We start from the raw sequence: 18,055 nt of genomic DNA, 5'->3' as shown, positions 1-18,055 counted from the left end.
GCCCAATACGCTGAGCTGTATACTGAATGGAGCCCTTGAGTTGAAGGACTTTCATTATGCTCCACTATGCCCCCAAATCTAGCTTCTCATTTCATTCTTGTGTATATGACTCGGTAAGATACAGTACTGACAGCTACTATCTCTCTTTTCTTTGCAGTGTTACAAATGTTGTGGATGTTTGGAGTACAGGTTTCAGTCCACAAAAGCTGGAAGAACATGTGAGTAGCAGAGCTGCTAATTTTCCAATATTGGAATACTTTGATCGAATCATTGCATTGATGTATTATTTTGCTGCTGAAAATTGGTCATATGTTTTTATAATTATTTGCTAGCAAAAACCTTGCATAAAGTGCACAGCTCTGATCCATGAACCTTAGTTTCTGTTGTCAAGATTTTTGGTAATGTTTTTGGATCAACATTTCCTTTTTAATTGTGTTGTGTGAATTGTTAGTGTAGCTCCAGGTGATGACCACCAGGTGGCCCCATCAGACAAGTTTCTGGAGTCTCTCCACTAATTCCTATATATCCTGTAATTGTCACACTTGCTTCCTGGAACACTTTCCTTGACTCATCATGCTTTGCTGATAACATCCCGATTGTTATAAAACAGCAACAGCAACTCACCATGATCGATGCTATTGGGTATTAAGGGGAAGAACAAGAGAGGCCAATGTTCGAATTATGGTCTCACATCATTGCCAAGGCAGCTGTCACACAGAGACAGATTCTATTGGCTTAAAAATGAGTAAATCACTGTATGTGGCTCCAAGACAGAGCAGAGTCCAGTTGTTCGGTGTGAATTGTTGGTGTGTATGGCCCTCACATATCTCTTATTCTAACTATCCCTCTTTCAGAGCCTGTCCTCTGCTCAGTGTCTCTGCATGACAGCATGTCACAAGTTTGAGAACCTGCATTGTGTGGAAGGGTTAATTTGTGTGAAAGTTTAGTATGTGCAGCAACAAAGAGGAATATTGACACTCTTGCTCTTTCCTAATAAATTATCCTATTAGTTTTGCCCAGCTCACTCATTGTTGTTTCTCTTGACCCAAATACCTCCTTCAGATGAGATGGGTTTACAGGATGCCTGTGATGTCTGAGGGATGTTTAATGGTCGTGTGACTGCTTTCCCGCATTCTCCCACCAATTTAATCTGGCTTCATCTCCTGTAGCCTGATTTACCAGCATTCCAATGCACTGTCATTAAACTCAACTTTGCACTTTGGAAGATTTCAATATTTACTTTTCTTTTACAGAAATCCACACATGGGGTGAAAACTGCTGAAGATTACCACTCTAGAACCAGGTATGTAACTGTTACTCCTTGGGGAAAAGGAGAGTTGATGATGACTGAGGAATATAGGATCATGAGTATGCCACTTGGCCTCTTGAGCTTGCTCCGTCATTCATGGCTGATCTGCACCTCAACTCCATTTACTTTTCTCAATTCCATAACCCTTGATACCCTTATCCAACAAAAATCCACCTCAATCTTGAAAGCTCCAGAAAGCACAACCTTTTGAGGGAGATTTCCACCAGTCAGTTTGTACTTCCTGATATCGCTCCTAAATGGCTAGCTCTAATTTTATGACCCTGGTCCTTTGTCCTTCTCCAGCAGAGAAAGTAGTGTCTCTGCAACTACCCTCTTAACATTTTGAACACCTCGATCAGACCACCAGCATTCAATGTGTCTTCTCGTGAATCTTCCATGTGGTGGCTTTTACTCACCTACATTGGGGCTCTGACTGTTGATGCCAGGCAAACTGTCTCGACAAACATTTTACCAGTTGAGAACATGGAGGAGAAGGATGATGCCGTGGAACTGGCATCATCTCAGCATTAATAGGTCTTGTGGTTAAAAGCATTTCTATCTATAAAAGTGGCACAGAGAACTGGGGCATCAACACACCCTGGGTAGTAGGAAGCAGCTCAGTCTTGTATAATCAATGGGGCTCCAGTCTCTGAACCACACTGTGCTTGGGAGATGCTGGGCCAGGTCACAAGGGGGAAGAGAAAAAATAATTGATAAACTTGTATTTATATAGCGTCTTTCAATGCCTCAGGTCACCCCAAAGTGTTTCAGAGCCAGTGAAGTACTTTTTGAAGTCTAGTCCCTGTTGTGATGCAGGAAATGCAGCTGCCACTTTGCGCACAAAAAGCTCCACAAACAGGAGCGTGATAATGACCAGATAATCTGCTTTACTGATGTTGATTGAGAGTTAAATATTGGCCAGGACACTGGGAATAACTGGGAATAGTGTGGTGGGTCTTTTACCTGAGAAGGCAGATTTGGTTTAATGTCTTATCCGAAAGACTTTGCCTTGAACAATGTAACACTCCCTCTGTACTTCTATGGAGTGTCAGCCTAGATTATGCGCTCATGTCCCTGGAGCAGACTTTAAACCCCCAACCCTCTGATTCAGACTGATATCCACTGAGCTGTGCTGGCACCTGAACAAGTGGGAGTTTGCAGCACCTGCTCTCAGGCACTTGCTTAACCACAAATCAACTGAAACTTTGGGGTCGTGCTTGGGTGTAGGAAGTGTCTAAGCCAAGGGAGAGGAGCCAGTGAGAGATTAAAATTAAGAGGAGGAAAGCAGATGAGATAAACAGAAAAGCTAAAAATGCATTGCAAAACCTCAGAAAGTAACATTGTGACATAAAGATCTTTTCCTGACTCCTGGCATGACAGAACTATAGAGCACATCAGTCATCGGTAAAATTCTGAAATCTATTATTAAGGAAGTTTTAACAATGCACTTAGAAAAGCATAGTATGATTAGAACAAATCAATATGGTTTTACAAAAGGGAAATTCTGTTTGACAAATTTATTCCGGTTTTTTGAGGATGCATCTAGTAGGGTAGATAAAGGGAGCCAGTAGATGTACTATATTTGAATTTCCATAAGACCTTTCATAGGGTGCCACACAGAAGGTTAATACAAAAGATAAGTGCTCTTGGAGTTGGGGGTGATATATTAGCATCAACAGAGGATTGGTTAATGGACAGGAAGCAGACAGCAGGCATAAATGGGACATTTTCCTGTTGTCAGGTTGTGACTAGTGGAGTGCTGGAGCCTCAGATATTTACAGTCGATATTAATGATTTAGTCAAAGAGGAAAAGGGTAGTGTATCTAAATTTACTGATGATATAAAGCTAGGTGGGTATGCAAGCTGTGAAGAGGACACACAGAGACTATAAAGAGATATAGACAGAGTAAGTGAATGGGCAACAAAGGAGGAAAGGAGTATAGTGTGGGGAAATGAAGTTATTCAATTTGGTCATAACAATAGAAAAGCAGAATATTTTTTTAAAAACATGAAACTTGTAAATCTTGATGTTCAGAGAGACTTGGGTGTACTCGTACCAGGAACACAGCAAGAAATCAATTAGGAAAGCAGATGACATGTTAGCCTTTATTGCAAGGGGATTGGAGTATAAAAATTAAGAACTCTTGTTACAATTGGCTTCGGTAAGACCACACCTGGAATACTATGTGCAATTCTGGTCTCCATATTTAAGGAAGGATATACTTTGTTACAAAAGTATAATAATTAGATGATATTATTCTGATTTATTGTAAAGTAGGTTTATGGTGTGAGAATAGATGGTTTTGTCTGTGTGATTTAATTACATTTGGAGTCAGGTAGACTGCAAGCTTGAAATTATCAAAAGATGTTAGTTGTAGAAGTATGCTTGAAATGCTAATGAGTAAACATGAATGTTGTCTTAGCATATAAGGTGTGAAGGAAATTTGCCTTTTTAGATAAATGAAGGAGTTATTTAGATTTCAAAGGGATGTTAGGATGTTTACAACTAGCCAGATAAGCAAGGCCAAGCAGTGTGTTTATTTTTCCCAAATGTTACTGACAATATTGGCAACATGAAAGGTTTTATATTATAGGAAAAGTGCATTTCCAAAGACATATGCAACAATGGAGAGAAAGAAACATATATAAAGGAGAATGAAAGGCTATGTTGGGGCTGCCAGGTAAGATCTAACAGGGGTGTGTGAAACAACCTTTGGGAAGCCTCCAGCCATTTTTGCAAAAGTGTGCTGTGTTAGTAACTAAAGTTGGAGACAAACTTTTGAAATTCCACTGTCAAGTGGGTAGTGTGATAATTTTCTGGCTTCCTTTTTACATTTAAAATCTATTTTGGACTGTTACCTTAAAAGGCATATGTAATTGAGAATCAGGTTAATTGGGAATTTTAGAATTTGTTACAGTAGTAAGTAATTATAGTCTTACATATGTACTTGAAATCTTTTCTTTTGTTAATAAATATTTTAATTTAATTTTTAAAATCTCTAAAGGTCTTAGTGGACTCATTACTTCTCAATCTGGTGCACATATCTTCTCATAATAAATGCAATTGCAAAACCATTGTGATAGCGTGGCCAATTTTCCCTTGCAGATTTGATGCACCTGGCACACATCATCTGCCACATCATAAGGACTTGCATTGGAGGCGGTATACAGCGGAGGTTCACTAGATTAGTCCCTGGGATGAAGGGTTTGCCCTGTGATGAGAGGCTGAGTAAATTGGGTCCACATTCTCTAGAGTTTAAAAGGACCAAAGGCGATCTCATTGAAACAAATAAGATTCTGAAGGGGCTTGACAAGATTGATACTGAAAGGTTGTTTCCCCAGGCTGGGGAATCTAGAACAACGGGGCACAATCTCAGGATAAAGAGCCTATCATTTAGGATTGAGATGAGGAGAAATTTCTTCACATAAAGGGTTGTGAATCTTTGGCATTCTCTAACCCAGAGGATTATGGATGCGCCATCATTGAATCTATTTAAGACTGAGATGGAGAGATTTCTCCTAGAGAATCAGAGGATATGAGGAGCTGGTGGGAAAGTGGAGTTGAAACCCAAAACCAGCCTTGATTATTTTGAATGGCAGAGCAGGCCTGAGGGGCCGTGTGGTCTACTCCTGCTCCTATTTCTTATGTTCTTCCAAAGCTGTGTCGCTCAATCTCTTACTGAGCCAATTTAGGAGCTAAAATGGACCAACTGAATCAGAGAGTAAGGGATATAGAATGAAGGTGGGTAAATAGAGCTACATGGGGTTACGTAACTTACATGACACCTTATCAAATGCTTTTTGAAAATCCAAATATACCACATCTAATTGTTGCCCCTTATCCATCCTGCTAGTTGCATCCTAAAAATCTCAGATGCATTTGTCAAATACCACTTCCCTTTCATGTTGATTCTGCCCAATTGTATTATGATTTTCTAAGAATCCTGTGACCACATCCCTAATATATTGGCTGGAAAACACATTGGATGTCCTGAGGATGTGAAAGGAGCTATAGGAATGCAAGTTCTTCCTTCCACCCAGCTCAGCCAGACCGCCACATGGCGCTGCCGAGTGGACACAAGGAAAAATTTGGGTGGAGTTCCTTCACACCTCCCACATGCTACTGACTGAAGTTAGTAACAGAAGCCAGGGAGCAGGACATCTGTCCATCCTCTGGGCTGGTCAGAGTGCAGAGGGATTGGAAGCAGAATAAAAACTACTAACAAGAGCAACTGCAGACAAAATTTACAATTGAATCTATAGAAACATCACTCCCTGAGGTTATTGGTATCATCTAGTTTATGGTGTGACCGCTGGATTGCACGATCTAGCCAAATAGAGAAACTAGCTCAAAAAATCTCCTTCTGTTCCTATAAAAGTTAATCTGGTGTGGCTGGAGCATTCTGGTCTCAGTAAACATTTTATTTTAATACTAAGCTTCTATTTATTTGGAAGGTCCTGTCAACAAGGGAGAGAACTCAGTGTGGAAAATGAAAGGGTGGGGTCATATACGTCAGTGAGAATTTCAAGTTAACATTGAGTGCTTGCTATGATCAATCAGCGTTACTGCTCACTCTGCTGTCCCCACAGAGATGCTTTCCAGAAGGCCACTGTCAGCATCACAGTCCTGGACAACATAATATTACTGAAACTCAGCCAAGATGACCTGGGGCTCACCTTTGACCTCTACAAGCTGCCCATGTCTGAGGCTAAGATGGAGATCCAGTCTGTCATGTTTCACCTGGTGGATCAAGTACATCATCTAGAAAAGCAACTGAAAGGTACGCAGTCAAGTGGTGGGGCGGAGGGGGGTTTGGTTGTGGAAAGATTGTGGATGGGAAGGGGATGGGGGGGGACAGAAAAGTATTTGAAAAGTTCGACTTGTTTCCTTTTTGGGGGGTGAGTGGGTGCAGGGATAGTTAGTTTAGTCAGTAGCAAAGTTTTAACTCTTCAGAACCTTTTAAAAAAACTTGCTTGCATTTTAAACTCAATCTAATGATCACACCATAAACTAGATGATACCAATAACCTCAGGGAGTGACGTTTCTACAGATTCAGTTGTAAACCTTGTCCCTAATTGCTCTTGTTAGTAGTTTTTATTCCCCTTCCAATCCCTCTGCACTGCAACCAGCCTAGATGACATACAGATGTCCTGCTCCCTGGCCTCGGTCACTAACTTCAATTAGCATGTGGGAGGTGTGAAGGAACTCCACTCGAGTTTTTCTTTGTGTCCTCTCAGCAGCGCCATGCGGCCTGGCTGAGCAAGGTGAAAGGAAGAACTTGCATTTCTATAGCTCCTTTTACATCCTCAGGATGTCCCACATTGTTTTTCAGCCAATGCATTAAGGATGTGGTCACAGGATTCTAAGAAAATCATAATACAATTGGGCAGAATCAAGATGGATTTATGAAAGGGAAATGGTATTTGACAAATGTGTTTTTAGGACCCAACTAGCAGGATGGATAAGGGCGAACAAGTAGATGTGGTATATTTGGATTTTCAAAAAGTATTCATTAGGATGACATGTAAGTGGTTGTTACACAAAATCTGGACTCCTGGGATTGGGGTGATATGTCAGCATGGATTCAAGATTGGTTGACAGAAAACAGAGCAGGAATAAATGGGTCATTTTGAAGTTTGCAGGCTGTAACTAGTGAGGTTCTACAAAGATCAGTACTTAGCCTCAGCTATTTGCAATTTATGTTAATAATTAGATGAAGAGACCCAGAGTAATGAGATAATGACCAACCAGTTAATCTGTTCTTTAGTGCTTTTGATTGATAGATAAATATATTCCAGGAGACCAGGGAGAACTAATCTGGTTTTCTCCAAAATAGTTCTCTGACATCTTCTGTGTCTACATGAGAGGGCAGATGAGGTCACGGTTTAAAGTCTCTTCTGAAAAACAGAACCCCCAACAGTGCAGCACATTCTCTTCAGAGACATGGTTACAAGGGAACCAAGGTTGGGAAAAATATATTTCAGGGTACACAGCATTTCCAAAAGACAGGCAGAATGGAAAAGGAGAAGTATCCCTGATAGTAAAGTATGACATAAGAACAGTGGCAAGAAAGGATTTTGGCTCAGAACTGAATTTCATTTTACGTTTGTGAGCAACAGTCTCAGGATACGGGTTAGGACATTTAGGACTAAGATGAGGAAAAATTTCTTCACTCAGAGGGTGGTCAACCTGTGGCATCCTCTACCACAGAATGCTGTGGAGGCCAGGTCACTGAGTATATTCAAGAAAGAAATCAATAATCTTTTGGATATTAGGGGCCTCAAGGGGTGTGGAGAGAAAGCAGGAATATGGTGTAGAGATAGAGGATCAGCCATGATCGTATTGAATGGCAGAACAGGCTTGAAGGGCCGAATGGCCTAATCCTGCTCTTAGTTTCTAAGTTTATATGACATACTTGAGTCAAAAACAAGAACGTTAAACATAAACAAAGCAAATTGCATAGGTATGAGAGGAGAACTGGCTACGATTGATTGACTAAAAATAGGCTAAAAGGGATGGTAATAAATAAACAATGGGAAACATTTAAAGAGCTGATTCAAAACATTCAACAAAAATATGTTCCATTAAAAAAAAACTCAGTAAGGAAGATCTATCCATGGTTTACTAGGGAAGTTAAGGATGCCATTAGATTAAAAGAAGAGACTTATAATGTTGCAAAGAATAGCAATAAGTCTGAGAACTGAGAGAGAATTATAAAGCAGCAAAGGGCAACCAAAAAATTGATAGAAAGGAAAACATCGAATACAAGGGTAAACTACCCAGGAATATAAAAATGGATTGTAAAAGTTTTTGCAAATATATAAGAAATAGAGTAGCTAAAGTAAACGTTGGGCCTTAGAGGTAAACACAAGAGAAACTACCATGAGGAATGAGGAAATGGTGGAGACATTAAACAAATAGTTTGTGTCTGCCTCTGTAGCAGAAAGCACAAATTACATATCAGAAATAGAGAGTAACCAAGGAGCAAATAAGAGTGAGGAACTTAAAGGAATTAATATCAGCAGAGAAAAGGTATTAGAGAAGCTTAAGAGAATAAATGCCAACAAATCCCCAGGACCCTACTTCCTGGGGACCTAAAAGAGATTTACAGAATCAGAGTGCAGAAGAGGCCCTTCGGCCCATCGAGTCTGCATCGACACACCTGACCTCCCTACCTAATCCCATTTACCAGCAATTGGCCCATAGCCTTGAATATTATGATGTGTCAAGTGTTCATCCAGGTACTTTTTAAAGGATGTGAGGCAACCCGCCTCCACCATCCTCCCAAGCAGTGCATTCCAGACTGTCACCACCCTCTGGGTAAAAAAAATTTTCCTCACATCCCCCCTAGACCTCCTGTCCCTCACCTTGAACTTATGCCCCCTTGTGACTGACCCTTCAACTAAGGGGAACAGCTGCTCCCTATCCACCTTGTCCATGTCCTTCATAATCTTGTACACCTCAATCGGGTCACCCCTCAGTCTTCTCTGCTCCAATGAAAACAACCGAGTCTCTCCAACTTCTCTTCATAAATTAAATGTTTCATCCCAGGCAACATCCTGGTGAATCTCCTCTGCACCCCCTCCAGTGCAATCACATCCTTCCTATAATGTGACGACTAGAGCTGCACACACTACTCCAGCTATGGCCTCAACAAGGTTCTATACAACTCCAACATGACCTCTCTACTTTTGTAATCTATGCCTCGATTGGTAAAGGCAAGTGTCCCATATGCCTTTTTCACCACCCCACTAACATGTCCCTCTGCCTTCAGAGATCTATGGACACACACGCCAAGGTCCCTTTGTTCCTCAGAACTTCCTAGTGTCATGCCATTCATTGAATACTTCCTTGTCAAATTATTCCTTCCAAAATGTATTACCTCACACTTTTCAGGGGTAAATTCCATCCACCACTTATCTGCCCATTTGACCATCCCGTCTATTTCTTCCTGTAGCCCAAGACAATCACCTGGCCAATCATTGTGTCATCCGCAAACTTACTAATCCTACCCCCCCATCTATGTCATTTATGTAAATGAAAAATAATAGGGGACTGAGCACAGATCCCTGTGGTACGCCACTGGACACTGGCTTCCAGTCACTAAAGCATCCTTCTGTCATCACCCTCTGTCTCCTACAGCTAAGCCAATTTTGAATGCACCTTATCAAATTACCGTGTATCCCATGTGCATTTGCCTTCTTTATTAGTCTCCCATGTGGGACCTTGTCAAAGGCTTTGCTGAAATCCATATAAACTACATCAACTGCACTACCCTCATCTACACACCTGGTCATCTCCTCAAAAAATTCAATCAAATTTGTTAGGCATGACCTCCCTCTGACAAAGCCATGCTGACTATCCTGATCAAACCTTGCCTCTCCGAGTGAAGATAGATGCTCTCCTTCAGAAATTTCTCCAATAGTTTCCCTACCACTGACATGAGACTCACTGGCCTGTAGTTCCCTGGCTTATCTCTACAATCCTTCTTAAATAGCGGAACCACATTAGCTGTTCACCTCCCCCATGGCCAGACAGGAATTAAAAATTTGGGTCACAGCCCCTGCGATCTCCTCCCTTGCCTCCCTCAGCAGTCTGGGACACATCATCCGGACCTGGAGATTTGTCCACCTTTAAACCTGCCAACACCTCCAATACCTTGTCATTCCGTATACCAATTTGCCTTAAGAACCTCGCAGTATCTCTCCATGAGTTCGATGCCTTCATCTTCATTTTCTTGGGTGAAGACAGATGTGAAGTATTCATTCAACACTCTAGCGATGTCCTATGGCTCCACCTATAGATTGCCCCCTTGGTCCCTTATGGGCCCTACTCTTTCCCTGGTTATCCTCAGATTGCTGCAGAGATAGTGGATGCACTGGTTATGATTTTCCAAAGCTCCCTTGTTTCTAGCAGCATCTGTGGAAAGAGAAAGAGTTAACGTTTTGAGTCTACATGGCTCTTCTTCAGAGCTGCTCTGCTCTGAAGAGTCATACAGACTCGAAACATTGACTCTGTTTCTCTCTCCACAAATGCTGTCAGACCTGCTGAGTTTGTCTAGCATTTTCTGTTTTTATTTCAGATTTCCAGCATCTGCAGTGTTTTGATTTTATCACTAGAATGGTCCCAGCAGATTGGAAGTTAGCAAATGTAACACTGCTGTTCAAGGAGGCAGAGAGAAAACAGGGAACTAAAGGCCAGTTAGTCTGACATTGGGAAAATGCTGGAAGACTTAATGCTCTTAGAAAATCATAGTATGATCAGACAGAGTCAACGCGGTTTTACAAAAGGGAAATAATTTTTGGTAAATTTATTAGAGATCTTTGAGATTGTAATGAGTAGGGTAGATACAGGGGACCCAGGAGATGTAGTATATTTGGACTTCCAAAAGGCATTTAGTAAGGTATCACACAAAAGATTAATGGCAAGGGAAGAGCTTATAGAGTTGGTGATAATATATTAACATAGGTAGGTGATTGATTATTGGTGAGGAAGCAGGATAGGGATAAATGGACATTTTCAAGTTGGCAGACTATAGCTATTGGAGTGCCGCTAGGATCAGTGCCTCAGCTATTTGCAACCTATATTAATTACTTAGATGAAGAGAATGAGAAAATATCCAAGCTCACTGATGAACCAAAGCTGGTGGGAACCTGTGAGGAGCACACAAAGAGGCTGCAAAGAGAAATCGACAGATTAAGTCAATGGATAACAAGTTGGCAGATGGAGTATAATGTGGGGAAGTGTGAGGTTATTCATTTTGGTAATAAGAATAGAAAAGCAGAGTATATTTTAAAAGGTGTAAAACTTTTACTCTTGGTACTTAGGGAGATTTGGGGTACTCGTACAAGGAGCACAGAAATCAGAATATTACTGGGTTGCGGATAGAGCAGTTGGTTCCAGGAGACCATAAAATGTGGCCTGTACATATTCGCTTGGAAGTCCGACCTCATGACGTTATTTCCAAATTTTGCATGAGGTGTAACCCATTGATCCATCCAGGCTTGCTTGGCCAGGCAGGACAATGTCTACTTCCCGTCCCTTGGGAAGGGGACTTCCTGCCTTACCTTTGCAGCCCAGAGGAGACTCTGGAGGGAGACATCACTAAACCATGGGTCACCTGGTGCCTTCCCTCTGCTACCGTGACAGCAGGGTCCCGGTCAGCTCCGCCGGCATCTTCAGCACTCTATGTCAAGCAATCCTTTAAAACAACGCAACAGTGCAGGCAAGACTGACGGCCTTTTAAATGTAGCAGAAGAACCTGCTGTTCAATCAGCTGCCACTGCTATCAGCGCCTCGTTGACTGCTTCCACTCTTGAATTTTATGGATCCCTTGACTCCCGTGAGTTGGTTGACCCGCTGCCATTTGACTGGCTGTATGACCCTCGAGCAGAAGCGGCACCCGCTTCTGGTGGTGTCGCCGAGGCCTGCAGCCTCCAAACAAAATTCAACCCATTGAATTAGTATGCAGGTACAGCAAGTAATTAGATAGGCAATGGTGTGGTGTCCCTTATTGTACAAAAATAAAGATGTCCTGCTACAATTGTACAGGCCTTTGGTGAGATCACCTCTGGAACAGTATGTGCAGTTTTGGTCTCCATATTAATGGAAGTATATATTTGCAATGGGGAGTCTTGTGGTGCAGCAGTAACATCCCTACCTCTGGGCCAGAAACTCTGCGTTCGAGTCCCACTTCAGGGCTTGATGGCCATGGAAGGTGTGTATATAATGTGGCTAAGCAGGATGATTATCAGCCTATAACTCCTTCGAATATACCTGATGGCAGGTGGTAAGAGCAGGAGAGTTTCCTGCTCAGCCATACTTCAGAAGGCAACAACAAACCACAGCAGTACTTTTGCCAAAAATAATCATGGACCAATCGAATGGAAGTCCATGGTTGCCAATGCCCACTTAGGGCATGGTACCTGAGGGAGGAATAGGATGCTTGCATTGATTGCAGTAAAGTGGAGGCTCACCAGATTGGCCCCTGGGGTGAGAGGGTTGACTTATGATGAGAGGCTGAGTAAATTGGGCCTATATTCTTAGGTCTGTAGAAGAATGCGAGGTGATCTGATTTAAATGTACAAGCTTCTAAACGGACTTGACAGGGTAGACACAGAGAGGTTGGTTCCACTGGCTGGGGAATCTAGAACATGGCGGCAGTCTCAGGATAAAGGGCTGATCACTTAGAGATGAAAAGAAATCTTTTCAATCAGAGGGTTGTGAATCTTTGGAATTTGCTACCCCAGAAAATGCTATATCGTTGAGTATATACAAGGCTGGAACAGATAGACTTTTGATCTCTCAGGGAATCAAGGGATATGGTGAGCGGGCAGGAAAGTGGAGATGAGGCAGAAGATCAGCCATGATCTTATTGAATGACGGAGCAGGCTCAAAGGGCTAAATGTTCTACTCCTGCTCCTATTATGTTCTTCAGTACTGCACTGCAGTGTCAACCAAGATTGAGCCTCGAGCCCGCGACCTTCTGACTCTGGGGTGTAGGTGCTGCCCACTGAATCATGCTGACCCCTGAAGAGATGCAGAGCAGCACCACGTGCGTTAACCTTATTTCATATGGAGCTGAAATAAAAACAAAATAATGGAAAACTCAGCAGGCCTGGCAGCATCGGTGGAGAGAGAAACAGAGTTAACGTTTTGAGTCCAATGACTCTTCTTCATACGGACTCAAAACGTTAACTCTGTTTCTCTGTCTGCAGATGCTGCCAGACCTGCTTTTGCATTATTTTCTGTTTTCATTTCAGATTTCCAGTACCTGCAGTACTTTGCTTTTATTTTTCATAATGAGCTGGCTGCTTTACTCTGTTACCAACTCATCCTTGTGGCTGGTTCGAGTAATCAGAACTGTGAGGCAATGTTATTAACGACTGTTATGTGAATGATAAATGGCATTCTTTAATGTTAAAGTGATGAATAATTAAACATATAGCTCAGTGCTGTATCTCTCCCCCGCAGCATCTGAAGAAAGCAACGCTTTAAACCTTGAAAAGACGATGCAGAGAACACAAAGGATGTTTCTATCAGGTAAGACTAGTCATGAAGCTCTGATACAGGATCTTTATAGGTGCTAAACACATTGCTGTGTATTCCTTGCATTTTCTGGTCTTATGTAAGAGCCTGTCACTACTTTTCTCTTTTACTGGCTTCCTTCAACCACACTGCCTCCATGATTGACCTGAGCTGAAAGTAAATAGACAGGCAAAAACCTCTCTGGGCCTGAATAAATGTCCAAGGTTTTCTCTATGGTTCCCACTCTGCCATTTGCCATGATTTGATTCAAAATTATATTTTTCACTGACTCCCCCGAAAATGTTCATTCTCTCTGAAGAAGGGCTCTGCAAGCAATAGCTTGCCCAATAGCAACTTGTCTAAGTGGTCAATGGGTAATCCTTGATTCAAAATAAAGAGAAAGGCTTGCATTGATACAGTGTCTTTCACAACCTTACCAATGGGTTTTACAGTCAATTAACTACTTTCTAAATGTAGTTACTGTTATAATATAGGAAACACAGCTTCCAATTTGCACAAAGCAAGCTCCCATTAACAGGAGTGTGACAATGACCGGATAAACTGTTTAAAGATATAAATTGAGGGATAAATATTGACCAAGGCACCAGGGAGATCTTGCTTGTTCCTCTTTTTTTCTATAGGATCAGTTGGGGTCACCCGAGATGGCAAGTCAGGGTCTCAATTTAACGTCTCATTCAAAGGGCAGCATCTTTGACAGTGCAGCACTGCCTCAGTATTGTGTTCAATCTCCTTGGAGGTGGCCTTCCAGTGGCAGACTAGGGGGCCTTCGGAGCCAGAGGCTCCATGAGGCAATGTGGGGCTACATTCATCAAAGGCTGCAATCACAACCGAGACTAGTCTGCTTTCCCCTCTACCCTGCTTGGCTTAGCAGTCAAGATTCCAGTTGTTTAATGAATGACGGGGCGTGCCTCGACGTTGTTTCATTTTTGTGGTGCCTGACCTACCTCAGCGACGCCCACCTCTCCCGGTGAGGCTGCCAAGGCTCCAGATCTGCTGGCCCTGTGATTGTGTTGGCAGCATTGAGAGCCTGCCAAACGCAGAGGCAGCCAATTAGGAGGTTGCCTCCCAGACGATTGCATCACTACTCTCACTGCCAGCAAATATGGACTAACCCCCCTATCCCCCCAACCCCCACCCTTTGGCCCTGACGTTAGGGACCTGAAGTCCACAGCAAAATGCGGTTCCTAATGTCAGCAGACAGCTTTACTGGAGGTCCTCACCACACATACATTTGCACACTCGTGCATGTATGTTGGGTACAATAGCATAATGGTCATGTTACCAGACCAGTAACCCAGCAGCTTGGACTAATCATCTTGGTTCATGAGTTGAAATCCCATCATGGCAGCTGGGTAATTTAAATTCAGTTCATTAAATGAACCAAGAGTTAAAACGCCAGTTTAAATGGCTGGATTGTTGTAAAAACCTATTTGGTTTGTCAGCGTAGTTTAGGAAAGGAAATCTGTCATCTTTACCTGGTCTGCCCTATGTGCCACTCCAGACCCACAGCGATGTGGTTGACTCTTAACAATCCTTGTAGCCATTCACAGAAGTGGCAAACTGCTGCCTTCTCAAACACAATTAGGGAGGGCAGTTCATGCTGGCCTTGGCAACAATGCCCAAGTCTCGTGAATGAATTGAGAAAGAAAGCATGTACATACTCTCTAATAGACCAGTTGTTTGGATCCCTTTTGTTGTACGCTGAGATCGGGCAGCACGGCCCAGAAGGGGAATCAAATGCTGTGTTCTTCTAGGTCTATTTGACTCTGGTTCTCACAGTTCAGAGTGGGGAGATAGAGGAATTAATATTCCTTATGCATAGCAGAACATTGCTAGTGTTGAAAGTTTGCATGTATGGCAGTTTGGGCTCTTGGTCAAGCATACATAATGAGGCTTGGCTGGGAGCCCATACTCCCTTAAAAGGATTACCATGATATTGAAACAGTTGGGGAGAAGGGAAAACCTTGCCTGATTGGCAGCTTGATATTGTTACCAGGAACTATTTTTCCCTGTGGTCTCTTTTGTCAGTATCTTTATTTGCACAAAATGTGGAGATGTCAAGTGCATTTAGCTTCTGTTATTGGTACTTTAAAGATCAAGTTAATTGTGACTTTTATGAGGCTGTAGCAATAGCAGTTTTCTTTAAAGAAAATTATGAATGTGTGTTTTTTTAAGCAGCTCCACACATGCCATTGTTACTTTAGAGTTCATTGGTTATTTACAGAGTGTATACTGGGAGAATAGTCTTAGAAGTGTCATGAGTTGGTATAGAGAGTATGAGGGGCCACGGCAGGTGAGTGCAGGGCATGAGATGGCATGCAGAGTGGGTGGGGATGTGAAGGGTGAGGATTAGAGGGTCTAAAATATAAGCAAACAACTGTGAAGAAGTCCAAGAAAACCCAGGTGGGCCTTTTGAATAGCCCTGCCTCGGCACTCAGCTGTGCCTGTGGCCATCTCCGATCTGCTTCTGAGGTTGCCAGATATAACTCCATCCTGCACCTTCGCCCCTGCTTCAGTAGCGAAAATTCAGCCCAGGGTGGATGAAATTTAAGACTAAGGCGTGTAAAGTGATACATATTTGTAGGAATGATGAGGAGAGGCAATATAAATGAAATGGCCTACCGACTCCCACAACTACCTCGACTACATCTCCTCACACCCTGCTTCCTTTAAGGACTCCATCCCATTCTCTCAGTTCCTTCGCCTCCGTCGCATCTGTTCTGATGATGCCACTTTCCAAAACAGTTCCTCTGACATGTTTTCCTTCTTCCTTAAGCGAGGTTTTCCACCCATGGTGGTTGATAGGCCCCTCAACCACGTACGGCCCATCTCCCGCGCATCCGCCCTCACACCTTCCTCTCCATGATAGAGTCCCCCTTGTCCTCACTTATCACCCCACCAGCTTCTGCGTTCAAAAGATCATCCTCCACCATTTCCACCAACTCCAGCACGATGCCACCACCAAATACATCTTCCCTTCACCTCCCTTGTGGCTTTCTGCAGGGATTGTTCCCTCCGGGACACCCTGGTCCACTCCTCCATCACTCTGTATAACTCAATCCCTTCCAACGGCACCTTCCCATGCAACCGCAGAAGGTGCAACACCTGCCCCTTTACTTCCCCCCTCCTCACCGTCCATGGACCCAAACACTCCTTTCAAGTGAAGCACATTTGATTTGTACTTCCCTCAATTTAGTCTACTGCATTCACTGCTCCCAATGCAGTCTCCTCTACTTTGGAGAGACCAAACGCAGACTGGGTGACTGCTTTGCGGAACACCTTCAGTCTGTCCACAAGCATGACCTCCCTGTCGCTTGCCATTTCAACACACCACCCTGCTTTCATGTCCACATGTCCGTCCTTGGCCTGTTGCATTGTTCCAGTGAAACTCAACGCAAACTGGAGGAACAGCACCTCATCTTCCAACTAGGTACTTTACAGTCTTCCGGACTCAATATTGAGTTCAACAATTTCAGATCATGAACTGTCTCCTCCATCCCCACCCCCTTTCTGATCCCCCCTTTTCCAATAATTTATATTTTTTTCTTTTCCCACCTATTTTTAAATTTATTTCGATCTATTGTTTCATCTCCACCTTTTAGCCCATTTCGTTCCCTTCCCCACCCACCCTACCTGCATAGGGCCATCTGCCACTAGCTTGCTTCCCTTAATGTCCCCATTAACACATCCTTTAGATAATATCACCACCGTCAACACCCCTTTGTCCTTTTGTCTATGACATCTTTGGCAGTCTCTTCTTTACCTCCACCTATAACTGGCCCCCTATCGAGCTCTCTTGTCCCATCTCCTCCTACCAGCTTATATTTCATCTCATTTCTATATGTCTTAGTTCTGAGGAAGAGGGAACATTAACCGTATCCCTCTCCACAGATGCTGTCAGACTTGCTGAGTTTTTCTAGGTATTTATGTTTTTGTTATAAATGAAATGGCATCATTTTAAATAGGGTGCAGGAAAAGAGAAACCTGGAAGTGCACAGACATGTGTTTTCAAAGAAAGGCTGGTAAAAAGGCAGACGAGATCTTTGACTTTATCAATGGAGAGATAGAGGACTAAAGAAAGGAGATGAACTAAATCTTTCTAAAAGACAGCTCAGGCCCCTGCTGGAGCATTGTGGTCAGTTCTGGGCGCCACGTTTTAATAAGAATGTTAAGGCCTTAGAGAGAGAGCCGAGGAGATTTGCTAGAGCGGGAACAGGGGTAAAAGATTTCAGTTACATGGCGAGATTAAAGAAGCTGGGGGGGTGTCCTCCTTACAGCAGAGAGGGCTAAGAGAAGATTTGATAGAAACATTCAAAGTCCTGAAGGATTTTGATCAGGTAAGTTCAGACCCATCCAGCATGAAACACAACTGCTGGTTGTTTCTCCTGTGCACGAGGTTGGGAACACGTCGGGTACCAGGTCCAATGGGGACCCGATGGGATGGTCAAAAACAGAAGAGGCAGCTCCCTAAAGGCTGCCAGGAATTGTTGGGGGAGGCTGAGGGAGCTGTCTGGAAGCTATTCAAGAAGTGTCCTGAGTCATGGCCTCAGCACCTGGTGGTCATGGAAGGCGGGGAGCAAGTCAGGTGGGTACTCTGCCGAGCGCACAGCCTCCTCCATGGAGAGAGTGGCGACTCTCATGGAGAGGCAGACTCAAGCCCTCACACTGGCAATGATCTCATGAAGTCACTGTCAGT

The 18,055-nt window shown here is 43.1% G+C and overlaps 1 protein-coding gene across 5 annotated transcripts in view; it reads left to right on the top strand.

Moving 5' to 3' along the window:
- The window catches only part of paxx (PAXX non-homologous end joining factor), a 35,471-nt gene that overhangs the window by 10,490 nt on the left and 6,926 nt on the right, over positions 1 to 18,055 (top strand). For all 5 annotated transcript variants that reach the window (XM_041192936.1, XM_041192941.1, XM_041192937.1 and 2 more), the window contains exons 3-6: positions 158 to 218; positions 1,254 to 1,303; positions 5,900 to 6,090; positions 13,285 to 13,353. In XM_041192936.1, the coding sequence (XP_041048870.1) occupies positions 158 to 218; positions 1,254 to 1,303; positions 5,900 to 6,090; positions 13,285 to 13,353 (371 nt within the window). The remainder of the gene's footprint in view (positions 1 to 157; positions 219 to 1,253; positions 1,304 to 5,899; positions 6,091 to 13,284; positions 13,354 to 18,055) is intronic.

The sequence above is a fragment of the Carcharodon carcharias genome, chromosome 8 (genome assembly GCF_017639515.1).
Source record: "Carcharodon carcharias isolate sCarCar2 chromosome 8, sCarCar2.pri, whole genome shotgun sequence".
Lineage (NCBI taxonomy): Eukaryota > Metazoa > Chordata > Chondrichthyes > Lamniformes > Lamnidae > Carcharodon > Carcharodon carcharias.
Note: the sequence above shows the minus strand (reverse complement) of the source record. Positions and strands in the feature narration are given on the sequence as shown.